Raw genomic sequence first — 22,037 nt, 5'->3', positions numbered from 1 at the left:
AAATGGAGAGGACGCCAGCCACGTCCTCTCCCTATGACTCTCAATGCACGTGTGAAAATGGCGGCGACGCGCGGCTCCTTATATAGAATCCGAGTCTCGCGATAGAATCCGAGCCTCGCGAGAATCCGACAGCGTCATGATGACGTTCGGGCGCGCTCGGGTTAACCGAGCAAGGCGGGAAGATCCGAGTCGCTCGGACCCGTGAAAAAAAAAGTGAAGTTCGTGCGGGTTCGGATTCAAAGAAACCGAACCCGCTCATCTCTAATATACATTACTTATATTATTATCCAAATAATTTTTACAGGGTTTGCCCTGTGTGGTGTAGGGGTACGCTCGCTTGTGCTGCATATTATTATAATAGCTCCAAATAAAAGGGTTATTATACAAATTAATTTTACAGGCCTTGCCGTGTGTGTGTGTGTGTGGTTTAGGGGTACGCTCTCCTGTGTGTTATGTTCAACGTACTCGGAACCCGAGAGACAGGGTGGCAACAGAGGAGCTCCGAGTACAGAAATGTGATGCTGCAGTTCGAGCTGAGATTTGCAGCAACCCCTAACGGAAACCCTGACTCCGTTGTCCCTCCCTAGTGGTCGGTCAACGTCTGCGAGACTATTGTTTCTTGGGCCCACGGCAGCCGTGTTTGAACGGGCGGATTAGGTCTGCCCAAACTCCGATGCCCCCCGGTTTTAGTTGGTGACAAGGCGTTAACCGAGACAGAGAGAGAACAAGGGGAGAACTAACTAAGACAGATACAAAAGAGAAAGGGGAAACTACTGAAAACTATAACGAATTTATGTGCGGCCGCCAAGAAAACCGTAACCAAAGTAACACAGCCTAACCGCCAAATACAAACCCGTCGTAATAAAGCGAGGGCAGCGATGCGGAACCCTCCGCAAAAATGACACAACCGAACACAGATATAGAAAATATGGCTTCAGCCAAACAGTGCGGCAAAGCTGCTACTCACGACACCACAAAGGGTTTATGTAGGAAACGACGGGAACCCCGAGGCTTCAGATACCAGACCACTCCACTGAAGGACAGCTCGGAGGTCAGCAGGAAATGATCCTTCAGCCCGGACTCAGGAAACAGGACACAGGATACTGAAGAATACAAGCTGGACGCCGGAACACACCAGGGGCAGGAAGACAGGCTTCACAGGAAACTATCACCGGCAGGGCTGAACTATCCTGGCCCTCCTAATAAAAGGCCCTGCCAACCAATGCTGTGAGGACCAGGCAGCCCAGCCCCTCTGGGCCCTGATTGATGCAGCTGGCCTTCTCGTGCGCTAGGCGCGGCGTCCCGGCTGCTTAGTAACAGCCGGGACTGGCTGCAGGGCGGCCATCTAGCGTCCCTGGTTGCTAGGCAACCGGCCAGGACATGACGTTAGCGGCGGAAGTGACGTGCCGGCCCCTTTGCCTAGCAACGGCCAGGCGCCGGTGCAACCCGCCGCTGACACTGTGCCACCAATATTGTGCGTGTATTACATCTGAGCAAATTCCAGCACGTCCCATGTTGTTTGTGCCGCGCACTTGTGTCGCTCAGCTTAGTCATACAGCTACCTCATTGCACCTCTTTTTCTTTTTTGCATGATGTGCTGTTTGGGGCCTAGTTTTTTGAAGTGCCATCCTGTCAGCAACTGCAGTGCCACTCCTAGATAGGCCAGGTGTTTGTGCCACACACTTGTGTCGCTTAGCTTAGTCATACAGCTACCTCATTGCATCTCTTTTTCTTTTTTGCATGATGTGCTGTTTGGGGCCTAGTTTTTTTTTAAGTGCCATCCTGTCAGCAACTGCAGTGCCACTCCTAGATAGGCCAGGTGTTTGTGCCACACACTTGTGTCGCTTAGCTTAGTCATACAGCTACCTCATTGCACCTCTTTTTCTTCTTTGCATGATGTGCTGTTTGGGGCCTAGTTTTTTTAAGTGCCATCCTGTCTGCCATTGCAGTGCCACTCCTAGATGGGCCAGGTGTTTGTGCCGCACACTTGTGTTGCTTAGCTTAGCTTAGCCATCCAGCTACATCATTGCACCTCTTTTTCTTCTTTGCATGATGTGCTGTTTGGGGCCTATTTTTTAAATCTGCCATCCTGTCTGCCACTGCAGTGCCACTCCTAGATGGGCCAGGTGTTTGTGCCACACACTTGTGTCGCTTAGCTTAGTCATCCAGCCACCTCGGTGCAACCTTTTGGACTAAAAACAATATTGTGAGGTATGAGGTGTTCAGAATAGACTGGAAATTAGTCAAAATTAATGTTATTGAGGTTAATAATACCGTAGGATCAAAAATACCCCCAAATTCTGTGATTTTAGCTGTTTTTATGTTTTTTAAAAAAAATCATCTAGATCCAAAACCAAAACACGAAAGGGTGGTTTTGGCAAAACCAATCCAGATCCAAAACACGAGCATGGAACCAGAACCAAAACCGAAACACAAAACAAGAAAAGTGGCCGCCGCACATCTCTACTTATTTGCCTTTTAACAGATAATAAAAAGAAAATGTATTGTTACAATATCTGATGCATAACAGAATCCTCTAGAAATACCAAATAAAAGTAATTATAAGGTAAAACAAATTACCTGGTATAGAAGGTGGGAATCCTCTTTTTCCGTATGCCATATGAGGGGGGATAATCACTTTACGTTTCTCTCTGATGATAAAATAATCACAGGATTATCAAGGTGGCATATTAAAGTAACAGCTGGAGAACACAGCGTGTGAGGCTATGCCCTGCTGTTATATTGATATAAAATGAGCTCAGCTATAACCCTAGCATTGAAGAGAAATGTTTCCCGCAGTAATACAGAGATTAGGAAGACACAGCAGATTGTTAGGGTTTCAGATACACGTCCCTAGGTGCGGACAGTGGGTGGTTGTACAGTTTGTGTCACCACATGAATGTCTGATCATTTTCCCATTCAATTGTTACTACAGAGAATAGCGACATTTGTGTAAAGTACCATTACCACAGAATCAGCTACACATATACACTATAATAATAATAATAATAATAATAATTGTATTTATTAAGTGTGTATATGAGCAGCATTAAATATATATTCCATGATAGAATTACACTTATGATGTTTAACCTAAAATAGTATTATTTTAATGAACTAAGGCATGGATGGATCATTAATCTGAGAAATTGCAGTTGTCTGTGAGTAGAAAGGCGCTGCCCTGACAGAAAGAAGAAATGCCCCGTGGAAATTTGCGATTGCATCGCAGATCACTATCTACTCGCAGATGCATACGCAAATCCCGGAAAATTGAAGAGTCTTTGCAGCCTGAGTAAATGTGAGTAGGTCTGAGGCTACCAATAATCTGCGACCGAGACGGGCTGGAAGTGGTCTGTGCTGATGTCAGAGACCCTCCCCAAAAACGCCTGGGCATGCCTGCATTTTTTCTGACACACTTAGAAAATGGCAGGTTTCCGTCCAGAAACGCCGGCTTCCTGTCAGTCAAACAGTGGCTGCATTGTGTTTACGATCTCTGCGCATTTTCTGTCGCTATTACCCCAAGCACGTGCGCAGTGTGAATGCTACGCATGCTCAGTTGTTCGATAATCGCTTTATTTGCATATTCTCTAATTAGCGATCCATGCTGAATTAGGTCCTATGGACAGATATTACTATCAGCATGGAGACAATTCATAAAATTGTACACAAGTCAGCCATAATTACAAATACATTAGGTGTATGGAGAAAAACCTGAAAATTTGCCCCGTAGCGGAGTTGTACGCATCTACAGTATGTGACCACACCACCCTTATTCACGTTTGGTTTCAAAGCCATTGTCAGTATCAGCACGCTTTTGCACCAGCCAACACATGCAAACATTAAAACTCCAATGGCACTCTGATAAGGAACTCTTCTCATTGCATTTATGTCTACTTCTGTCATTGGACACATAGCTTTTGTTATTTTTGTGCTTTTGTCAATTAGTGTGCCGACTAATTTGGCATCCGCCATACCAAATTTGATAAACATTGCTTCACTGTACCCTTGTTGGTCTACGGTAACAGTCCCAACCTTCAAACTTTGCACAGACCCAGCAGCTGGTGCACCGGTGCCAGGTCTTTTAAGCTGGGTACACACCTGACAGATATGTTGGTGAAACCGTTGTTGCGCCGACTGAGTGACCAATCAAGTGTAAACACCAATCGGGCTACTCGTTATGTCGGTCCCTGTCATGCAGCTGGGAGGGCATTTGAGTTTTCCCACCCAGCTGTTACATCACTCCCTGTAGCAAGTGTGCCGACTGCCCGTACACACAGCATGATGCGCAGAGATATCTGCAGATATATCGGCAATCGGCGGTGCTGTAGGGCCGACGCGATATGTCTGTGACCGACGTAGGTCACAGACATATTGCTGGTACACACCCGCCGACGTGCCCATGATATATCAGCCATTCAATTGAACGGACAATATATCGGGCATTCAATTAGCAACAATTTTACTTTAGCTATCTGGCTTTCTTAGCTGGCAAGCAATAGATCATCTACATACACAACTACGATGAATAGGATTTTCTCCTCCACTTAAAGTACAAACAATAATACGTTTTCGAGAGCATAAGTCAATTTCCTGGCATACTCTCAAGCATGATGTACCAGTATGGGCCACTCTTAACTCAAACCATGATTTCCACAGAAGACATACTTTTCCCTCTGTGTTCCGATGACTTCATGTACATTTCTTCATCCTTGTAGCATCATGTATAAGTGTCATGAAGTAACAGTCACCATTTATTGCCTCCACCTACATCCATCCACACACATCCACATACACTAGTTCCCTTCACGCAACTTTCACATTCTGTTATTATGGGTCTTTTACAGAAATTCCAGTCCCCATGTCGTCAAGAAGCTTTGGCACATTGTTGTACCCTAGGTGACCCAGTCTCGTATGCCTCAGTTCCACAGACTGGTTGGAATTTGAAGCAATCATTGTACAACACTCCTCAGAATGTACATAGTTGTTGGCACCAGGTTACCAACCATACTCTGGCGGAAGCTTTTGCAGCATTGCCATTGGAACTTCCTCGTCATCTACTTGGATGCCTACCAATGTAAATTGCTGACAGACCGACAACATCCTATCTATACATTAATTCATATTCACACACCTATCTTAGTGCTGTACAAAGTGTGCCTCAGGATGATTCTCCTCATTAGCATTTGTCTTTATAGGACGTCTGCAATGCCGTCCACATTTAATGTGCTTTCACCTGCCCGTAAATGATAGAATAAATGTGCTGCTCTACAGCTAAGCTTATGGTCGCCATTCTCTACCCCCATTATCTGGTTTGGAGTTATCCCAGGATTGCAAGTAAACTTCCACAACGTTTTCTGCTTTAACTGCATCTGCATGGAAAATGCCACATTGTGCAATTCTCTGTGCCTGTAAACTTGGCAAAGCCTATACTACCACTGGCACTGTACATTAGTATGAATAAAGGACTTTTCTGTATTCACTCCAGTGGCGTAACTACTGCCCCCGCAGCCACTGTGGAGGCGCAGGGCTGCGGGGGGCACTGCCACTGATTCAGAGCAGACTGACATGCGAAGTAGTCGTCCGCATGTCATTCTGCTAAATGTCCCTCCCAAGATGGCCGCCGCCATGGATGAGACATGCTAGAGGTCATACTTGACTTCTAGCGTCTAGGAGGTGCCGAGACCCACAGGAGCGCATAGCGCTGGCCGCGGCTGGCGGCACCCCGCAGCCCTGCTACCGTGGAGCGGCCAGGGCAGCAGCAGCAGCAGGGGGATCCGGCAGCGGTACCCACGGCACACTAAACAGCGGGGAGCGGTTTGGGCAGCATTACTCCCCATGACACCCAGTGCATGAAATCCCTGGCAACAAGCATTACCCCCTAGCAACGACCTTGAATCCCAGCGCATGAAACCTCTGGAAACGAGCATAAAACCCAGCACATGAAACCCCTGGCAATGAGCATGACACCCTGAGCATGAAAACCCCTAGCACCATGCATGGAACCAAGATCATGAAACCCCTGGCAATGATCAGGTAATTTAAAAGTAATTAGAAGCCTAACTGTAGGGCTTTATGTGTAATGGGCAGTGCGGTGTGTGGCATAATATATAACGGGCACTGCGGAGTGTGGCATAATATATAACGGGCATTGCAGTGTGTGGCATAATCTATCACGGACATTGTGGTATGTGGTATAATGTATACCGGGCATTGCGGTGTGTGTCATAATGTGTCACAGGCATGACGGTGTGTGGTATACTGTATCACGGGCATTGTATGTGGAATAATGTCTTAGGGGCATTGCAGTGTGTGGTATAATGTATAACGGGCATTGCGGTGTGTGGCATAATGTGTCACAGGCACTACAGTGTGTGGTATACTGTATCACAGGCATTGTATGTGGTATAATGTCTTAGGGGAATTGCAGTGTGTGGTATAATGTGTAACGGGCATTGTGGTGTGTGGCATAATGTGTCACAGGCATGACGGTGTGTGGTATAATGACTCAGGGACACTGCAGTGTGTGGCATAATTTATAATGGGCATTGCGGTGTGGCATAATGTGTCACAGGCATTACAGTGTGTGACATAATGTCTAAGGGCCATTGCAGTATGTGGCATAATGTGTAAGGGGCATTACTATAAGGAGGAATAATGACAAATAATGTAAGGGGCACGAATCAGGATTATATTTTTTCCCTGTGGTCGCCAATGTCTCGGCGTGCAGGTTGCAAAACTGGGGTATAAGGTAGTCTCTTCCTGCAACGCCACGCCACTTTCAGCGAAGCCACACCCATTGTATTGAAGCCACACCCCTTTTTTGGCACACGCAGGGAAATTCTTCACTTTGATACTATAAAGAGGAATAATGACAAATAATGTAAGGGGCATGAATCAGGATTATTATTTTTTCCTGTGGTTGCCAATGTCTCGGCATGCAGATTGCAAAACTGGGGGGTAAGGTAGTCTTTTCCTGCAACGACACGCCACTTTCAGCTAAGCTACACCCATTTTAATGAAGCCACAGCCCTTTTTCAGTGCGCGTGCGCAAATTCTTCACTTTGATACTATAAGGAGGAATAATGACAAATGATGTAAGGGGCATGAATCAGGATTATTATTTTTTCCTGTGGTCGCCAATGTCTCGGCGTGCAGGTTGCAAAACTGGGGTATAAGGTAGTCTTTTCCTGCAACAATACGCCACTTTCAGCTAAGCCACACCCACTGTAATGAAGCCACACCCCTTTGATAATGCCAATTATTATAGGGGGCGGCACCAATTTTTTAGCTTGGGGGAGAAAAATTTCTAGTTACGCCACTAATTCACTCAGATCCTTTTATTTTGTGTTGCTGCAGCCACTTTCATGGTGTAGTTATTCTTCACACGCTGGTGAGCTGGGTCCTGTGTTGGCTCCAGAGGTGGGGCTGCAACGCAGTCCAAAATTCAAATAGGGCAGCCACACCAACTGCCAGTGAGTCCTGGCTGGTGATGTTTGGCAGCATTTGGAGTGGCAGTTGGTGTGTCTTCCCTATTTGAATCTTGGTGCGGTATTCAATTAGTTTCACCCCTTTCCACAACCATTCTATTTCTGACCTCCGGGGCATGGTATCATTATTTCAGCTCGCTACCCCCAGAGTAGCAAGGCACCCAGCCCTTTACGCGGCTAAACCTGATTACTATGGGCGTGATATGCATGATAACGGGATCATTTTAGAAAGGAGATTGGGTGTGATATATCATTTGAATACCGCCCTTGGGCTGCGCTGCAGCCCCAGCTCTTGAGCTGCCATTGCCTGGGTCCATAACCTATTGGCAGAACCTATATATATGGATATGTATGCCTGTAACTATGTATGTATATATGTATGTAACTATATATATTTGCATGTGTGTAACTATATTTGTACATGTATGACAGTATATAGTGTGGCAGAGACAGCATTTTTCCATGTGAAAGTAATGTGGAGGATCCAGACCAGGTTTTGGAAGCAGTAGCAGAATCCCAGCAGCACCTGGGATTTCATGATATAAGGGTTTTAAGGGCAGAGTCACCTTGCTCTTGATGATGGAATAGCTTCCCAAGTGATAAGGTAGTTATTCCACCGTGTGTGGGTTAGACTAGGGACCACTTTCACCTATCAGGAGTCTGCCATGCTGAGAGTGTCTGTATGCTACTGCCTGTAATACCGACTGCATATGGGTTTAACTTGCTATGTGGTGACCTGCTGTTCAAAATAAACACTGAAAGTGTTCATCTGAGTCCCCGTGTTTGTGATCCTTGTCACAAGTGGTGGAGAATGTGAGCAAGGACACGGTGTACAGCGGAAACTGTTGGTAAGCATACCGGTGTTTAAACTGCAAGTTTTCCCTTTTCTTTGCTTTCTCTCTGGTTATGCAGTGCAAGTGGCAGCCTTAAAGGGCCATAGCATTATAGGCAGACTGTTTGCTGTTATGTGTTAAATAGCCAGCAAAACGGGCGGGTGTCGGCTTGGACTGCTTGATAAGCCTGGCACATTATATTAAACCTCCTAGATTTGTCCTTAAAGGGGCCACGCAGGGCAATATGGAGTTACTAAAACAATTTGCTGAACTTGCAGATCAGCAACAAACCCAGATTCAGATGTTACATGAGGGGCAACAAACCCAGATTCAGATGTTACATGAGGGGCAACAAACCCAGATTCAGATGTTACATGAGGGGCAACGAACCCAGGCTGAAAGACAGCAAACTCAAATACAAATGTTGTGCGATAAGTTAAAAGCGCTTAAAAAAATCTGAGCAAGAGCGGGAAAGGCTACTAAAGCTCACCCCAGTGGATGATATAGAGGCATTCCTTTGCACGTTTGAGCACACGGCCATGCGGTTGGGATGGCCTGCGGAGGAATGGTCTGACAGGCTGGCTCCCTGTTTAACAGGGGAGGCACAGCGGGCGTATGTGGACATGACTGGCTGAGGCACGCTCCTATCCTGCCCTGAAAAAGGCTGTACTGGATAGGATTGGAGTGATGAGGCCCAGCGAAGCCCAAGAATTCCATGACTGGTGGCTGGAGGGCTCTGAGCCTCCCAGGATTCAGCTGGCCAAACTAGCTCAACTGGCAAGGGCCTGGTTGCAGCCGGATAAAAACTCTGCAGTACAGATTGTGGAAGTAGTCGCACTGGACCAGGCTATGCGGGTGTTAGACCGCTTGGTGCAACAGTGGGCCCTTTTGGCTGACCCCCAGACATTTGAGGAGTTGGCAGTGGTGATTGAGCGACACCTGATGCTGGGAAAGCTGAATAAAGCCAGGTCAGGATACAGGCCACCACCTAAACCCAGAACTCAGGTCCCAGTAGTTAAACCAAAAGCGCCGCCTCCCTTGGTGTGCTTTGAGTCATGACTAGGCGAGGCCGCACATGACTAGGCGAGCCTAGTCATGTGCGGTGGGACTGCCCGAAACAGGGCGAGCCAATAGATTGCAGTGCGGGGGAAACAGCGCGGCCGTTGGTCAGCATGGCGGCGGCGGGGGTATCCCAAGCAGAGTCCTCCCTGTTCCGGGTGCAGGTACAGGTGGAAAACCGGTAGATTTGGGCCCTGGTGGATACCGGCAGTGAGCTCACCATTGTCGCGGCCAACGTGGTTCCTCTGGGTGTTGTGCGTCCATGGCGATGTGGAGGAGTGCCCACATGTCTACTTACTCCTGACCGTTCAAGGTCGGTCATTAAAGGTGGTATCGGCAGTGACCTCCAGACCCCCGTATCCGCTGATCCTGGGCCGGGACTTTCCATTGCTGCAGGAGCTGGTTACCTGGCATTCTACCAACAAACCGTCAACCACAGAAACAACTCAGAAGCCAGAGACCAGAGACTACCAAAGTTTAGCATCCGGGACAGAGACCCATTGGAACCCAGTTGGTGAGAAGATATCATTGCAGGACTTTGAGAGAGATCAACGCGATGACAGCAATTTGGTACACGCCTTTGAGACTGTTAAAGTAGTTAACAACAGGGTACTTGATGCTTTACCATCAGAGGGTGTACTATATTTTGTTTTGGAAAATGATTTGCTATATCGTGTTGCTATTTTACAAGGGAAAAAGGTAGATCAGCTCTTGGCTCCCCGAAAACTGGAGCGGTTGGTGTTAGAAGCTGCCCATACACATTTGTGGGGTGGCCATCTAGGGGAGGCGAAAACACTCCAACACATCCAGTTAACAAAGAAAAAGAAGCAATGGTGCGCTTCAAATATTGTGTAAAGTTATAATATAATATAATTAGTGTCTGGTTTTACTCAATACTGCAATCAGTAAACAAAGAGTCTGCTTTAATTTAAATATAATTTTTACTCCAATTAATGACAAAACAAAAACACTTAAAAACTTTAAAAATCAAAGAATCAATTAACATATTCCACACACTCTAATAGGAAGCATTTAGTATCCTATAACACTGTAAATTTTTTTTAGCAACAGTGTAATTATAAAATTAATAGCAACAATGTAATTCATATGACACTAAACAGACCCATCCAATCTGTTACATCAAAATGTGTCAAGACTGTAACAAGTGCTGACAGATTATATCACAAGTCTCTCAAATCCTCCTGCTACTGGCGTCCCAGTGCAGAGGAATGCTGCTGTATATTTACCCGAACCTGCGGGAATGTCCAGTAATACAATGCAGGCATCCAGAGAGATACACGTCCTTTGCAGCTTACAGCCAAAGCGCCTACCGCCGGCACTATTATCGATGTAGTTGTTCATTTCAGTCCTGGCGGGCGTATATGTATTGCTCCAAATTGCCGCTTGAAGTGTAACCGCTAGAGATAGCACACTCTCAGTTCTGACAAGCGGACAGAGGGAGCTCCGGCCAGCGCCTCAGATGAAGCCGCTGGAGACAGCACTTGTGTGGATGCTTCCGTCAGTGTGTGGATACAAACAGGGAGATGACGTCAACGCGTTTCGTCCCGTCACAGCTCGGGACTTCCTCAAGACTATAGGGCTCATTCTGTCTTAGCCCTTATTTAACTCCCCATATGGACCGCCTTTGATTACAATTACCTGCACCTGTGTGCTGAAATCTAGGTCCTTAGAAGTGCATGTATGCTAGCAGCAATATAACCACAAATAAAAATAGAAATAAGCAAAAACCGATACCTCTATATATATAAAAATAAACATAGAGAGACATTATAATAATGACAATAAAGCCTTCAATGGTTACAATAATTAATTCAATTTTAGCAATAAGAACCACAGTGTTAATTTTAATATTATTAATATCAATGACATTATCAATAGCTATACTAACATTTATTTACTTATATTCCAATTGCATCCTTTGTAAAAAATAATAAATAATAATAAATACACTAATCCAAACAGGTGTAGTCAATGGCCTCGTTAAGCCCCTTAGGACTTAACGTGTCTAATTTAAATATCCAAGCAGATTCTCCAATGCATAGCTGTCGGTATCTATTCCCACCCCTCCTGGTATTACAAAATTGTTCCACCACAATCAAAGACAACCTCTTAGGGTCCCCATTGTGACATTTGGCAAAGTGTCTTGAGACACTATGCTTAATGGATCTATTAATAATGCTACGTCTATGTTCTCTAAAACGACATTTAATTGCTCTTATAGTCCTGCCGACATATTGCAGTCGGCACGGACACTGTAGGACATACGCAGAATAGGTGGATTCACAATTAAGATATTGTTTAATCGGAAAACTCCCCCCACTGCTATTTGAAGTAACACTAACTGACCCATTTTTCATATACCCACACGTAAGACAAATGGATTTATTGCACCTATAACTACCACACGGTCTATTTGGAAGCCAAGATTTAGCTTGATCTTCATCAGGTTGTTTCATTATCCTCAAATCACTTGCTGCTAGTAAATTCCTTAAATTGGTATTTTTCTTATAGATTATCCTCGGCTTATCACCTAATTGCTTATTCAGTACAGGATCTTGTTTCAATATTTCAAAGTTCGTATTCATAATTTTCCTTATCTTATTCGATTTCGAATTATACTTAGATATAAATGAAACCTCTTCTGGTAAATATACCTGATTGGTAGATTCTAATGTTCTCACAGAAGATCCAAATTGAGTGTCTATATTATCCGGCTCTCCATAATTAGGGTCTGTTCTCTCTGCTGCTTTTGCAGAAGATAAAGCCTCTTCTAACAGTTTCTGTGGATAACCTCTTCTAAAATTATTAATCATGGTGTCTGATTGTTCAACAAAATCCTCATCTCTTGTGCAATTACGTCTTATATGCATTAGCTGATTTTTAGGTATGTTTTTAATCCAAGGTTTGAAGTGGGCACTTTCATAATGTAAATAATTACTAGTCCCTACTGGTTTGACATAATTATTAGACACAATCGCCTCATCTTGGATAGAGAAGGTCACATCAAGAAAATTAATCGCATCAAAATCGCATCGAGGAAGAATATATATGGAGCGGCCCATATAGAGATAACCTGGTCCTCTATGGCCGTTTTATTGATGATTTGTTTATAATTTGGGATGGGGGCCCCTCACTGGCACAAGAGTTTGTTAATTTTGTTAATAACAACACGTATAATCTCACGTTTACACACATATTTGATTTTTATGCGATTAATTTTCTGGATTAGTGTATTTATTATTTATTATTATTTATTATTTTTTACAAAGGATGCAATTGGAATATAAATAAATAAATAAATAATGTTAGTATAGCTATTGATAATGTCATTGATATTAATAATATTAAAATTAACACTGTGGTTCTTATTGCTAAAATTGAATTAATTATTGTAACCATTGAAGGCTTTATTGTCATTATTATAATGTCTCTCTATCTTTATTTTTATATATATATATATATATAGAGGTATCGGTTTTTGCTTATTTCTATTTTTATTTGTGGTTATATTGCTGCTAGCATACATGCACTTCTAAGGACCTAGATTTCAGCACACAGGTGCAGGTAATTGTAATCAAAGGCGGTCCATATGGGGAGTTAAATAAGGGCTAAGACAGAATGAGCCCTATAGGATTGAGGAAGTCCCGAGCTGTGACGGGACGAAACGCGTTGACGTCATCTCCCTGTTTGTATCCACACACTGACGGAAGCATCCACACAAGTGCTGTCTCCAGCGGCTTCATCTGAGGCGCTGGCCGGAGCTCCCTCTGTCCGCTTGTCAGAACTGAGAGTGTGCTATCTCTAGCGGTTACACTTCAAGCGGCAATTTGGAGCAATACATATACGCCCGCCCGCCAGGACTGAAATGAACAACTACATCGATAATAGTGCCGGCGGTAGGCGCTTTGGCTGTAAGCTGCAAAGGACGTGTATCTCTCTGGATGCCTGCATTGTATTACTGGACATTCCCGCAGGTTCGGGTAAATATACAGCAGCATTCCTCTGCACTGGGACGCCAGTAGCAGGAGGACTTGAGAGACTTGTGATATAATCTGTCAGCACTTGTTACAGTCTTGACACATTTTGATGTAACAGATTGGATGGGTCTGTTTAGTGTCATATGAATTACATTGTAGCTATTCATTTTATAATTACACTGTTGCTAAAAAAATTTTTACAGTGTTATAGGATACTAAATGCTTCCTATTAGAGTGTGTGGAATATATTAATTGATTCTTTGATTTTTAAAGTTTTTAAGTGTTTTTGTTTTGTCATTAATTGGAGTAAAAATTATATTTAAATTAAAGCAGACTCTTTGTTTACTGATTGCAGTATTGAGTAAAACCAGACACTAATTATATTATATTATAACTTTACACAATATTTGAAGCGCACCATTGCCTCTTTTTCTTTGTTCCAGTTTATTTGAGGATTTAGCTAATCCTTTTAATGTGTGCAGCTGATGTTTAATTGAATATAATTAGTTAATTTGCGCCGGGAGTTGAGGTGTGAATCACCTCTTTTTGTTTGTTTAACACATCCAGTTAAGGTTCTTTTGGCTCGGCATCTATGCTTCCGTTAAGAGGTATTGTCAGGAATGCCCAGTCTGCCAGAGGACAGCCTCTCGGCCAGAGTTTAGAGCTCCACCGGTACCCCTCCCTATCATTTCTGTACCTTTTAAGCGGATTGGTATGGATTTGATAGGGCCGGTGGAAAAATCTGCTCGAGGGCACCAATACATATGATTATGCCACCAGGTACCCAGAGGGTATACCCCTGCGCAATATGAAATCTAGCACTATTGCCAGAGAACTACTAACCATGTATACCCGCTTAGGAATACCGAAAGAGGTCTTAACAGACCAAGGTACACCTTTTGTGTCTAAACTCATGAAAGATTTATGTTGGTTGCTAAACGTAAACAGGATTGCCACCTCGGTGTACCACCCGAAGACAGATGGCCTGGTATAAAGATTTAATAAAACCCTTAAGCAAATGATAAAGAGGGCAGTGTCACAAGAAAAACGAGATTGGGATCTGCTCCTACCTTACTTGATGTTTGCGGTCAGAGAGGTACCCCAATCCTCTACAGGGTTTAGTCCCTTTGAGCTCCTCTATGGGAGACAGCCCAGAGGAATTCTAGATCTCTTTAAAGAAGGGTGGGAAGAACAACCACCATGCCAGGACCCTAACGTTGTTCAGTTTGCCCACCACAGAAAGCAAGGTGTATGCACAATGGTGGGGCCCTTATGAGATCATCGAGGCAGTGGGACCGGTCAATTACAGGGTCCGACAGGAGGGTAGAAGGAGGGAGGTACAAGTCTACCATGTAAACCTGTTAAAACCCTGGAAGGAAATTGCCAATCGATCCACTTTGGTAGCTAAAAAGATTTCAGAATGCCAGGTACCCACTGAAGTCACGCTTACTCCTGAACAGAAACGGGAAGTGGTGAACTTAGCGAAACGCTACCAAGATGTGTTTTCTGCCATTCCGGGAAAGACACAGATTATCCAACATGATCTTGTGACTCCACCCGCGGTGGTCATTAAACAGAGGCCATATCACATACCCGATGCGAAGCGGGCAGCGGTAAAGCAGGAGGTGGAAGAGATGTTACGTCTAGGGGTTATAGAGGAATCCACCACTGAGTGGAATAATTCAATTGTCTTAGTACTGAAGCCTTCAGGTGCCTTACGGTTCTGCAATGACTTCCGTAAATTAAATCAAGTGTCCCAGTTTGATTCTTACCCTATGCCCCGGGTAGATTAGTTGGTAGAAAATGTAGCCAATAGTCAATATCTCACCACACTTGATTTGACAAGAGGTTATTGGCAGATTCCGTTAACAGAAGCTGCTAAGGAAAAAAAACAGCATTCTCTACCTCAGAAGGCTTATTCCAATATAAAATGCTCCCATTTGGTTTACATGGTGCCCCAGCAACCTTCCAGAGAGCTATGAATAAGTTGCTGCGGACCCACAGGGAATATGCGACTGCATATTTAGATGACATTGTTATTTTTAACTCTGACTGGGAGTCACACCTATCAAAGGTAGAAGCTGTTTTACAGTCTCTATGGGCACACAGGTTTACCGCCAACCCTGAGAAATGTGCCATTGGTATGACTGAGGCCAAGTATTTGGGGTACATTGTGGGCAGAGGACAGATTAAACCTCAGCCTAGTAAGTTAGAAGCAGTCTTCACCTGGTCCAGACCTAAATTTAAATCACAACTTAGGATATTTCTCGGTTTGGTCAGATATTATCGCAGGTTCATTCGAGATTTCGCCGCTAGAGAGGCTCCACTAACAGAATGTCTTAAAAAACAATTCCCAGACAAGATAACTTGGTCTGGACCAGTCGAAAATGATTGGCAGGATTTAAGACGAGCTTTGTGTACTGAGCCTGTCTTGCAAGCTCCTGACTTTAAAAAGCAATTTGTGTTACAAACGGATGCCTCTGGGACAGGATTAGGAGCAGTCCTATCCCAAGAGGTAGATGGAGAGGAGAAGCCCATCCTCTACCTTAGCTGTAAATTATTGCCCAGGGAGCGCAGGTACTCAACTGTAGAGCAGGAGTGCTTGGCCATTAAATGGACAGTTTAGTCATTAAGGTATTATTTATTGGGACGAGAGTTTTTGTTGGTCACAGATTATGCACCCTTACAGTGGATGCATACAAACAAAAAGGTGAATGCTCATGTGACCCGTTGGTTTTTGGCTTTGCAGCCATTTAAGTTTGAGGTGAGGCATTGTGCAGGAAAACAGCACCTCAATGCTGATGCCCTTTCCAGGAGGTTTGTAGGTCCTGTTCCTCCGAGCAACCCTATGGTGAAGCTAGGGGAGGAGGAAGAAGGCAAGGTGGGTGACCTCTGGAAGGCATTGGAAGGCTGTGTACCTGGGCGGATGACACAGATAGGGGTGGGCGAGGCAGAGAGCTCGCCTGAAAATAGTGTAGCTTCACCAGGGTGGTTGAAGCTAAGGGGGGAGGAGTGTGGCAGAGACAGCATTTTTCCATGTGAAAATAATGTGGAGGTCCAGACCAGGTTTTGGAAGCAGTAGCAGAATCCCAGGTGTGTGATCAGTAGCACCTGGGATTTCCTGATATAAGGGTCACCTTGCTCTTGATGGTGGAATAGCTACCCAAGTGATAGGCCGGGTTGTGTGGGTTAGACTAGGGACCACTGGAGCCTATCAGGAGTCTGCCATGCTGAGAGTGCCTGTAATACCGACTGCATATGGGTTTAACTTGCTATGTGGTGACTTGCTGCTCAAAATAAACACTGAAAGTGTTCATCTGAGTCCCCATGTGTTTGTGATCCTTGTCACAAGATGTATGTGTGACAGTATGTATGTATGTACAGTATGTATGTGTATATATGGGTGACTGTATGTATGTATGTATGTATGTATGTGTGATTATGGATAGGATGCACTAATGGTAAAATTAGGTTCGACTGCATTCCCCATATGTATCAAGGTCCAGAAAGCCTTAATCCAGCCCTGGCCAGATCCATCCCAAAAAAATTGACTTACATAAAACTGCATCCACCCCTATATCATACCCTCCAACATTTTACACATAAAAATCGGTACAAATTAGAAAAGGGGGCATGGCCATGGGTAACGCCCCTTTTCCTATACTTTCAATGGAAGTTTAGAAAGCCAAAAATCGGTACAGACCTTAAAAAAACGGTACTGTACCTGCTAAAAAGTTTAGTTGGAGGGTATGCTATATGGGAAAGATGTGATCAGAACTGAAGATGTGTAAATAACATTTTTATCATAGAGGAAATTATTTTTCAATTGCACCGCTTACTTTACTTCCGGTCAGAATCAGGAAGTAATCAGCCTCAGTTTGCAGAAATTAGAGATAAGCTTGGACTCAGCTGCACAGCAAATGAAAATACGTATCTCCCAACATTCCTTCTGCATACAGGGGGACAGCTAGGAGATATGTAAATATAATATCTCCAGTTCTGTCAAGGTATGGGAACATTAAGAGAACAACAGCTTGAACACTCCGTTGCACAGCAAATGTAAATACATATCTCCCAACATTCATTCGACATACAGAGGGATAGCTGGGTGGTATGTAAATACATCATCTCCAGTTCTGTCAAGGTATGGGAACGTTAACATAAACATTTGTAAATGGAGATAGTAGCTCTTTTTTAGAGGACAACTTGTGTTTGTACTTGTATGCATGTATACAATGTATGATTGCTTCTGCACAAGCTGAAATAACTAGCGCAATAACAAGCACGTGAAATCCTTCTCATTAAGAACTTTAAACAAGGAACATTTTTAGTTCCTTGTTTAATTCCTTGGGGTTATTAATAGCAGAAACATTCCACACCAAAAAATCTCAGGACCATTTCCAAATCCTAAATCAGTCAATATTTACAGTGAGTATTGTGACTATAAGGCCATAAAAGTAACATGTTGCGTAAAACAAAGACATTAAGGGCCTCATGACAAAAATATACACACTTGGTTCCTTAGATAATTAGAGAAGAGAAATGGGGAAGGGCAAGTATGGCACAGGTACAGTAAGGGAGTGTTAAACTGCACACAGGAGGAAGCAATTAGAGATGCACCTGTCATGTGGGGCAAATGTTATGGGTAAACGATCCTTGACTCAAGCAGTGGCACTGTAGACTCTGGCACTGTGCCAGAGTCTCAGTGCTCAGAGTGCTAACAGCAGCGCTGCCAGCTACGGGAGAGGAGGGGCCCACACACAGAGACTGCACACAGGTCCCGTCCTCTGAAGATACGCCGATGCCCCCACCCCTTTTATATGCTCTAGAACCCCTATAGTAATATGCTCCAGTCAGACCTCCCTATGCTCCCAGATGCCTTTCCCCATAATGTTGTTCTAGACAGTCCTCAGTATATGATCCCAGATCTTCCTCTCCCCATCCCATAATATGATGCACCAGACAGCCCCCACTTCCCCAGTAATAATATTGTTCAGCTTCCCTTCCCCTCCCGCAATAATATGCATCAGACCACACAGCCCCCACCCTAGGTCCCCATAATAATAAAGTGCTACCTTAAGGACTGGAGTCAGGACTCTGACACAGCTGCCCTCAGATAGTCTTGGGGCACACACACCAGGGGGTATATTTACTAAAATTCGTAATTGTTGGGATTTGGAAGGAGATTAAACACGAATGACATCGAATGTGTGAATTTGCAACGTTTTGAATTTGTTACGCCTCATTTACTATGCTGTCGTATTCTGCATTTTCGTGTTTTCCGATGTCGATGTCATTCGTAATTTCGGCCAGTGTTTTACGGGAGTGATTAGTAAAACACTGCCGAACTTAACACCACGAATCCCGGCCGGATCTGTGAGATCTGTGCAGGGCTTCATTGTGTACCTTAAAAAAAGTGTTTAAAGTGTTCAAAATTCTGAAAAAAATTGCGTGGGGTCCCCCCTCCTAAGCATAACCAGCCTCGGGCTCTTTGAGACGCTCCTGATTGTAAAAATACGGGGGGAAAATTGACAGGGGTTCCCCCATATTTTAACAACCAGCACCGGGCTCTGCGTCCAGACCTGGTGCAAAAAATATGGGGACAAAAGACGTAGGGTTCCCCCGTATTTTTAGCACCAGCACCGGGTTCCACTAGTCAGAGAGATAATGCCACAGCCGGGGGACACTTTTATATTGGTCCCTGCGGCCCTGGTATTAAATCACCAACTAGTCAACCCTGGCCGGGGTACCCTGGAGGAGTGGGAACCCCTTAAATAAAGGGGTCCTCCCCCTCCAGCCACCCAAGGGCCAGGGGTGAGGCAGATGGGAGGCTGATAGCCTTTTGTTTAAAAAAAAGAATATTGTTTTTTGTAGCAGAACTACAAGTCCCAGCAAGCCTCCCCCGCAAGCTGGTACTTGGAGAACCACAAGTACCAGCATGTGGGCTCGCTTGTACCTGTAGTTCTACTACAAAAAAAATACCCAAATAAAAACAAAACACACACACCGTGATAGTAAAATGTTATTAAACGTACATGCACACTTACATTCATACATACTTACCTATGTTGACACGAAGCAGTCGGTCCCTTTGTCCAGTAGAATCCCGGGATACCTGTAAATAAACATTATACTTAAAAAAAATCCGGGGTAGATCGGTCCTCTTCTTTAAATTTGTAATCCAGGGATTTGGGAAAATAAAAAAACGGATTACCCGAACCACGCACTGAAAGGGGATCCATGTTTACACATGGATCCCCTTTCCCCGACTGGTGGGACCCCCCGTGACTGCTGTCAAAGAGGGTCCCTTCAGCCAATCAGGGAGCGCCACGTCATGGCACTCTCCTGATTGGCTGTGCGCTCCTGAGCTGTCAGTCAGGCTGCGCACTGTAGATACAATGTAGCGCATAAGCGCTCCATTGTATCCAATGGTGGGAACTTTGCGGTCTGCGGTAGACCGCGAGGTTAAGTGGGGTCACTCTTGTGGTTGGCCCCACTTAACCCGGATTTTTTGTAAGTATAATTTCTATTTACAGGTATCCCGGGATTCTACTGGACAAGGGGACCAACTGCTTCGTGTCAACATAGGTAAGTATGTATGAATGTAAGTGTGCATGTATGTTTAATACAATTTCTCTGACGTCCTAAGTGGATGCTGGGACTCCGTAAGGACCATGGGGAATAGCGGCTCCGCAGGAGACTGGGCACAACTAAAGAAAGCTTTAGGACTACCTGGTGTGCACTGGCTCCTCCCACTATGACCCTCCTCCAGACCTCAGTTAGAATCTTGTGCCCGGCTGAGCTGGATGCACACTAGGGGCTCTCCTGAGCTCCTAGAAAAGAAAGTATATTTTAGTTTTTTTATTTTACAGTGAGACCTGCTGGCAACAGACTCACTGCTACGAGGGACTAAGGGGAGAAGAAGCGAACCTACCTGCTTGCAGCTAGCTTGGGCTTCTTAGGCTACTGGACACCATTAGCTCCAGAGGGATCGAACACAGGACCCGACCTCGATCGTCCGGTCCCGGAGCAACGCCGCCGTCCCCCTTACAGAGCCAGAAGCATGAAGATGGTCCTGAAAATCGGCGGCAGAAGACTTCGGTCTTCAACAAGGTAGCGCACAGCACTGCAGCTGTGCGCCATTGCTCCTCATGCACACCTCACACTCCGGTCACTGATGGGTGCAGGGCGCTGGGGGGGGGGGGGGGGGGGCAGCAATATTAACACCTTGGCTGGCAAAATAATCACAATATATAGTCCTAGAGGCGATATATGTGAAAAATACCCCTGCCAGGATCCATAAAAAAGTGGGAGAAAGTCCGCCAAAAAAGGGGCGGGGCTATCTCCCTCAGCACACTGGCGCCATTTTTCCCTCACAGCTCCGCTGGAAGGATCGCTCCCAGGCTCTCCCCTGCAGTTTCAAGACAACAAAGGGTAAAAAAGAGAGGGGGGGGCACTAAATTTAGGCGCAGCAGTATATATATAAGCAGCTATAAGGGAAAATCACTCAGTTATAGTGTTCATCCCTGTGTTATATAGCGCTCTGGTGTGTGCTGGCATACTCTCTCTCTGTCTCCCCAAAGGGCTTTGTGGGGTCCTGTCCTCTGTCAGAGCATTCCCTGTGTGTGTGCGGTGTGTCGGTACGGCTGTGTTGACATGTTTGAGGAGGAGGCTTATGTGGAGGCGGAGCAGATGCCGTTAAATGTGATGTCACCCCCTGCGGGGTCGACACCTGAGTGGATGGTTATGTGGAAGGAATTACGCGACAGTGTCGACTCCTTACATAAAAGGTTTGACGACATACCAAATATGGGACAGCCGGCTTCTCAGCCTGTGCCTGCCCAGGGGTCTCAAAAGCCATCAGGGGCTCTAAAACGCCCGCTACCTCAGATGGCAGACACAGATGTCGACACGGATACTGACTCCAGTGTCGACGACGATGAGACTAATGTAACTTCCAATAGGGCCACACGTTACATGATTGAGGCAATGAAAAATGTGTTGCACATTTCTGATGTTACCCCAGGAACCACAAAAAAGGGTATTATGTTTGGAGAGAGAAAACTACCAGTAGTTTTTCCTCCATCTGAGGAATTAAATGAAGTGTGTGAAGAAGCGTGGACTTCCCCCGATAAGAAACTGGTAATTTCTAAAAGGTTACTAATGACGTACCCTTTCCCGCCAGAGGATAGGTCACGTTGGGAAACATCCCCTAGGGTGGATAAAGCGCTCACACGCTTGTCAAAAAAGGTGGCACTACCGTCTCCGGATACGGCTGCCCTAAAGGAGCCTGTTGATAGGAAGCAGGAGGCTATCCTGAAGTCTGTATATACACACACAGGTATTATACTGAGACCAGCTATTGCTTCAGCATGGATGTGCAGTGCTGCAGCTGCGTGGTCAGATTCCCTGTCAGAAAATATTGATACCCTAGACAGGGACACTATATTGCTAACCGTGATGGACTCGGCAGTGGACAGGTGATGCAGATTCTAAAAGGCACATGGAAGTTTTGCCTTATAAGGGTGAGGAGTTGTTCGGGGATGGTCTCTCAGACCTCGTTTCCACAGCAACAGCTGGGAAGTCAGCATTTTTACCCCATGTTCCCTCACAGCCAAAGAAAGTACCGTATTATCAGGTACAGTCCTTTCGGCCCCATA

At 45.0% G+C, this 22,037-nt stretch overlaps 1 protein-coding gene across 1 annotated transcript in view; it reads right to left on the bottom strand.

The window, feature by feature from the left end:
* The window catches only part of FKBP11 (FKBP prolyl isomerase 11), a 107,524-nt gene that overhangs the window by 19,626 nt on the left and 65,861 nt on the right, over positions 1–22,037 (bottom strand). The window contains exon 5 of the mRNA XM_063952715.1: positions 2,581–2,651. Coding sequence (XP_063808785.1) covers positions 2,581–2,651 — 71 coding nt within the window. The remainder of the gene's footprint in view (positions 1–2,580; positions 2,652–22,037) is intronic.

Source organism: Pseudophryne corroboree, chromosome 2, assembly GCF_028390025.1.
Source record: "Pseudophryne corroboree isolate aPseCor3 chromosome 2, aPseCor3.hap2, whole genome shotgun sequence".
NCBI lineage: Eukaryota > Metazoa > Chordata > Amphibia > Anura > Myobatrachidae > Pseudophryne > Pseudophryne corroboree.
Note: the sequence above shows the minus strand (reverse complement) of the source record. Positions and strands in the feature narration are given on the sequence as shown.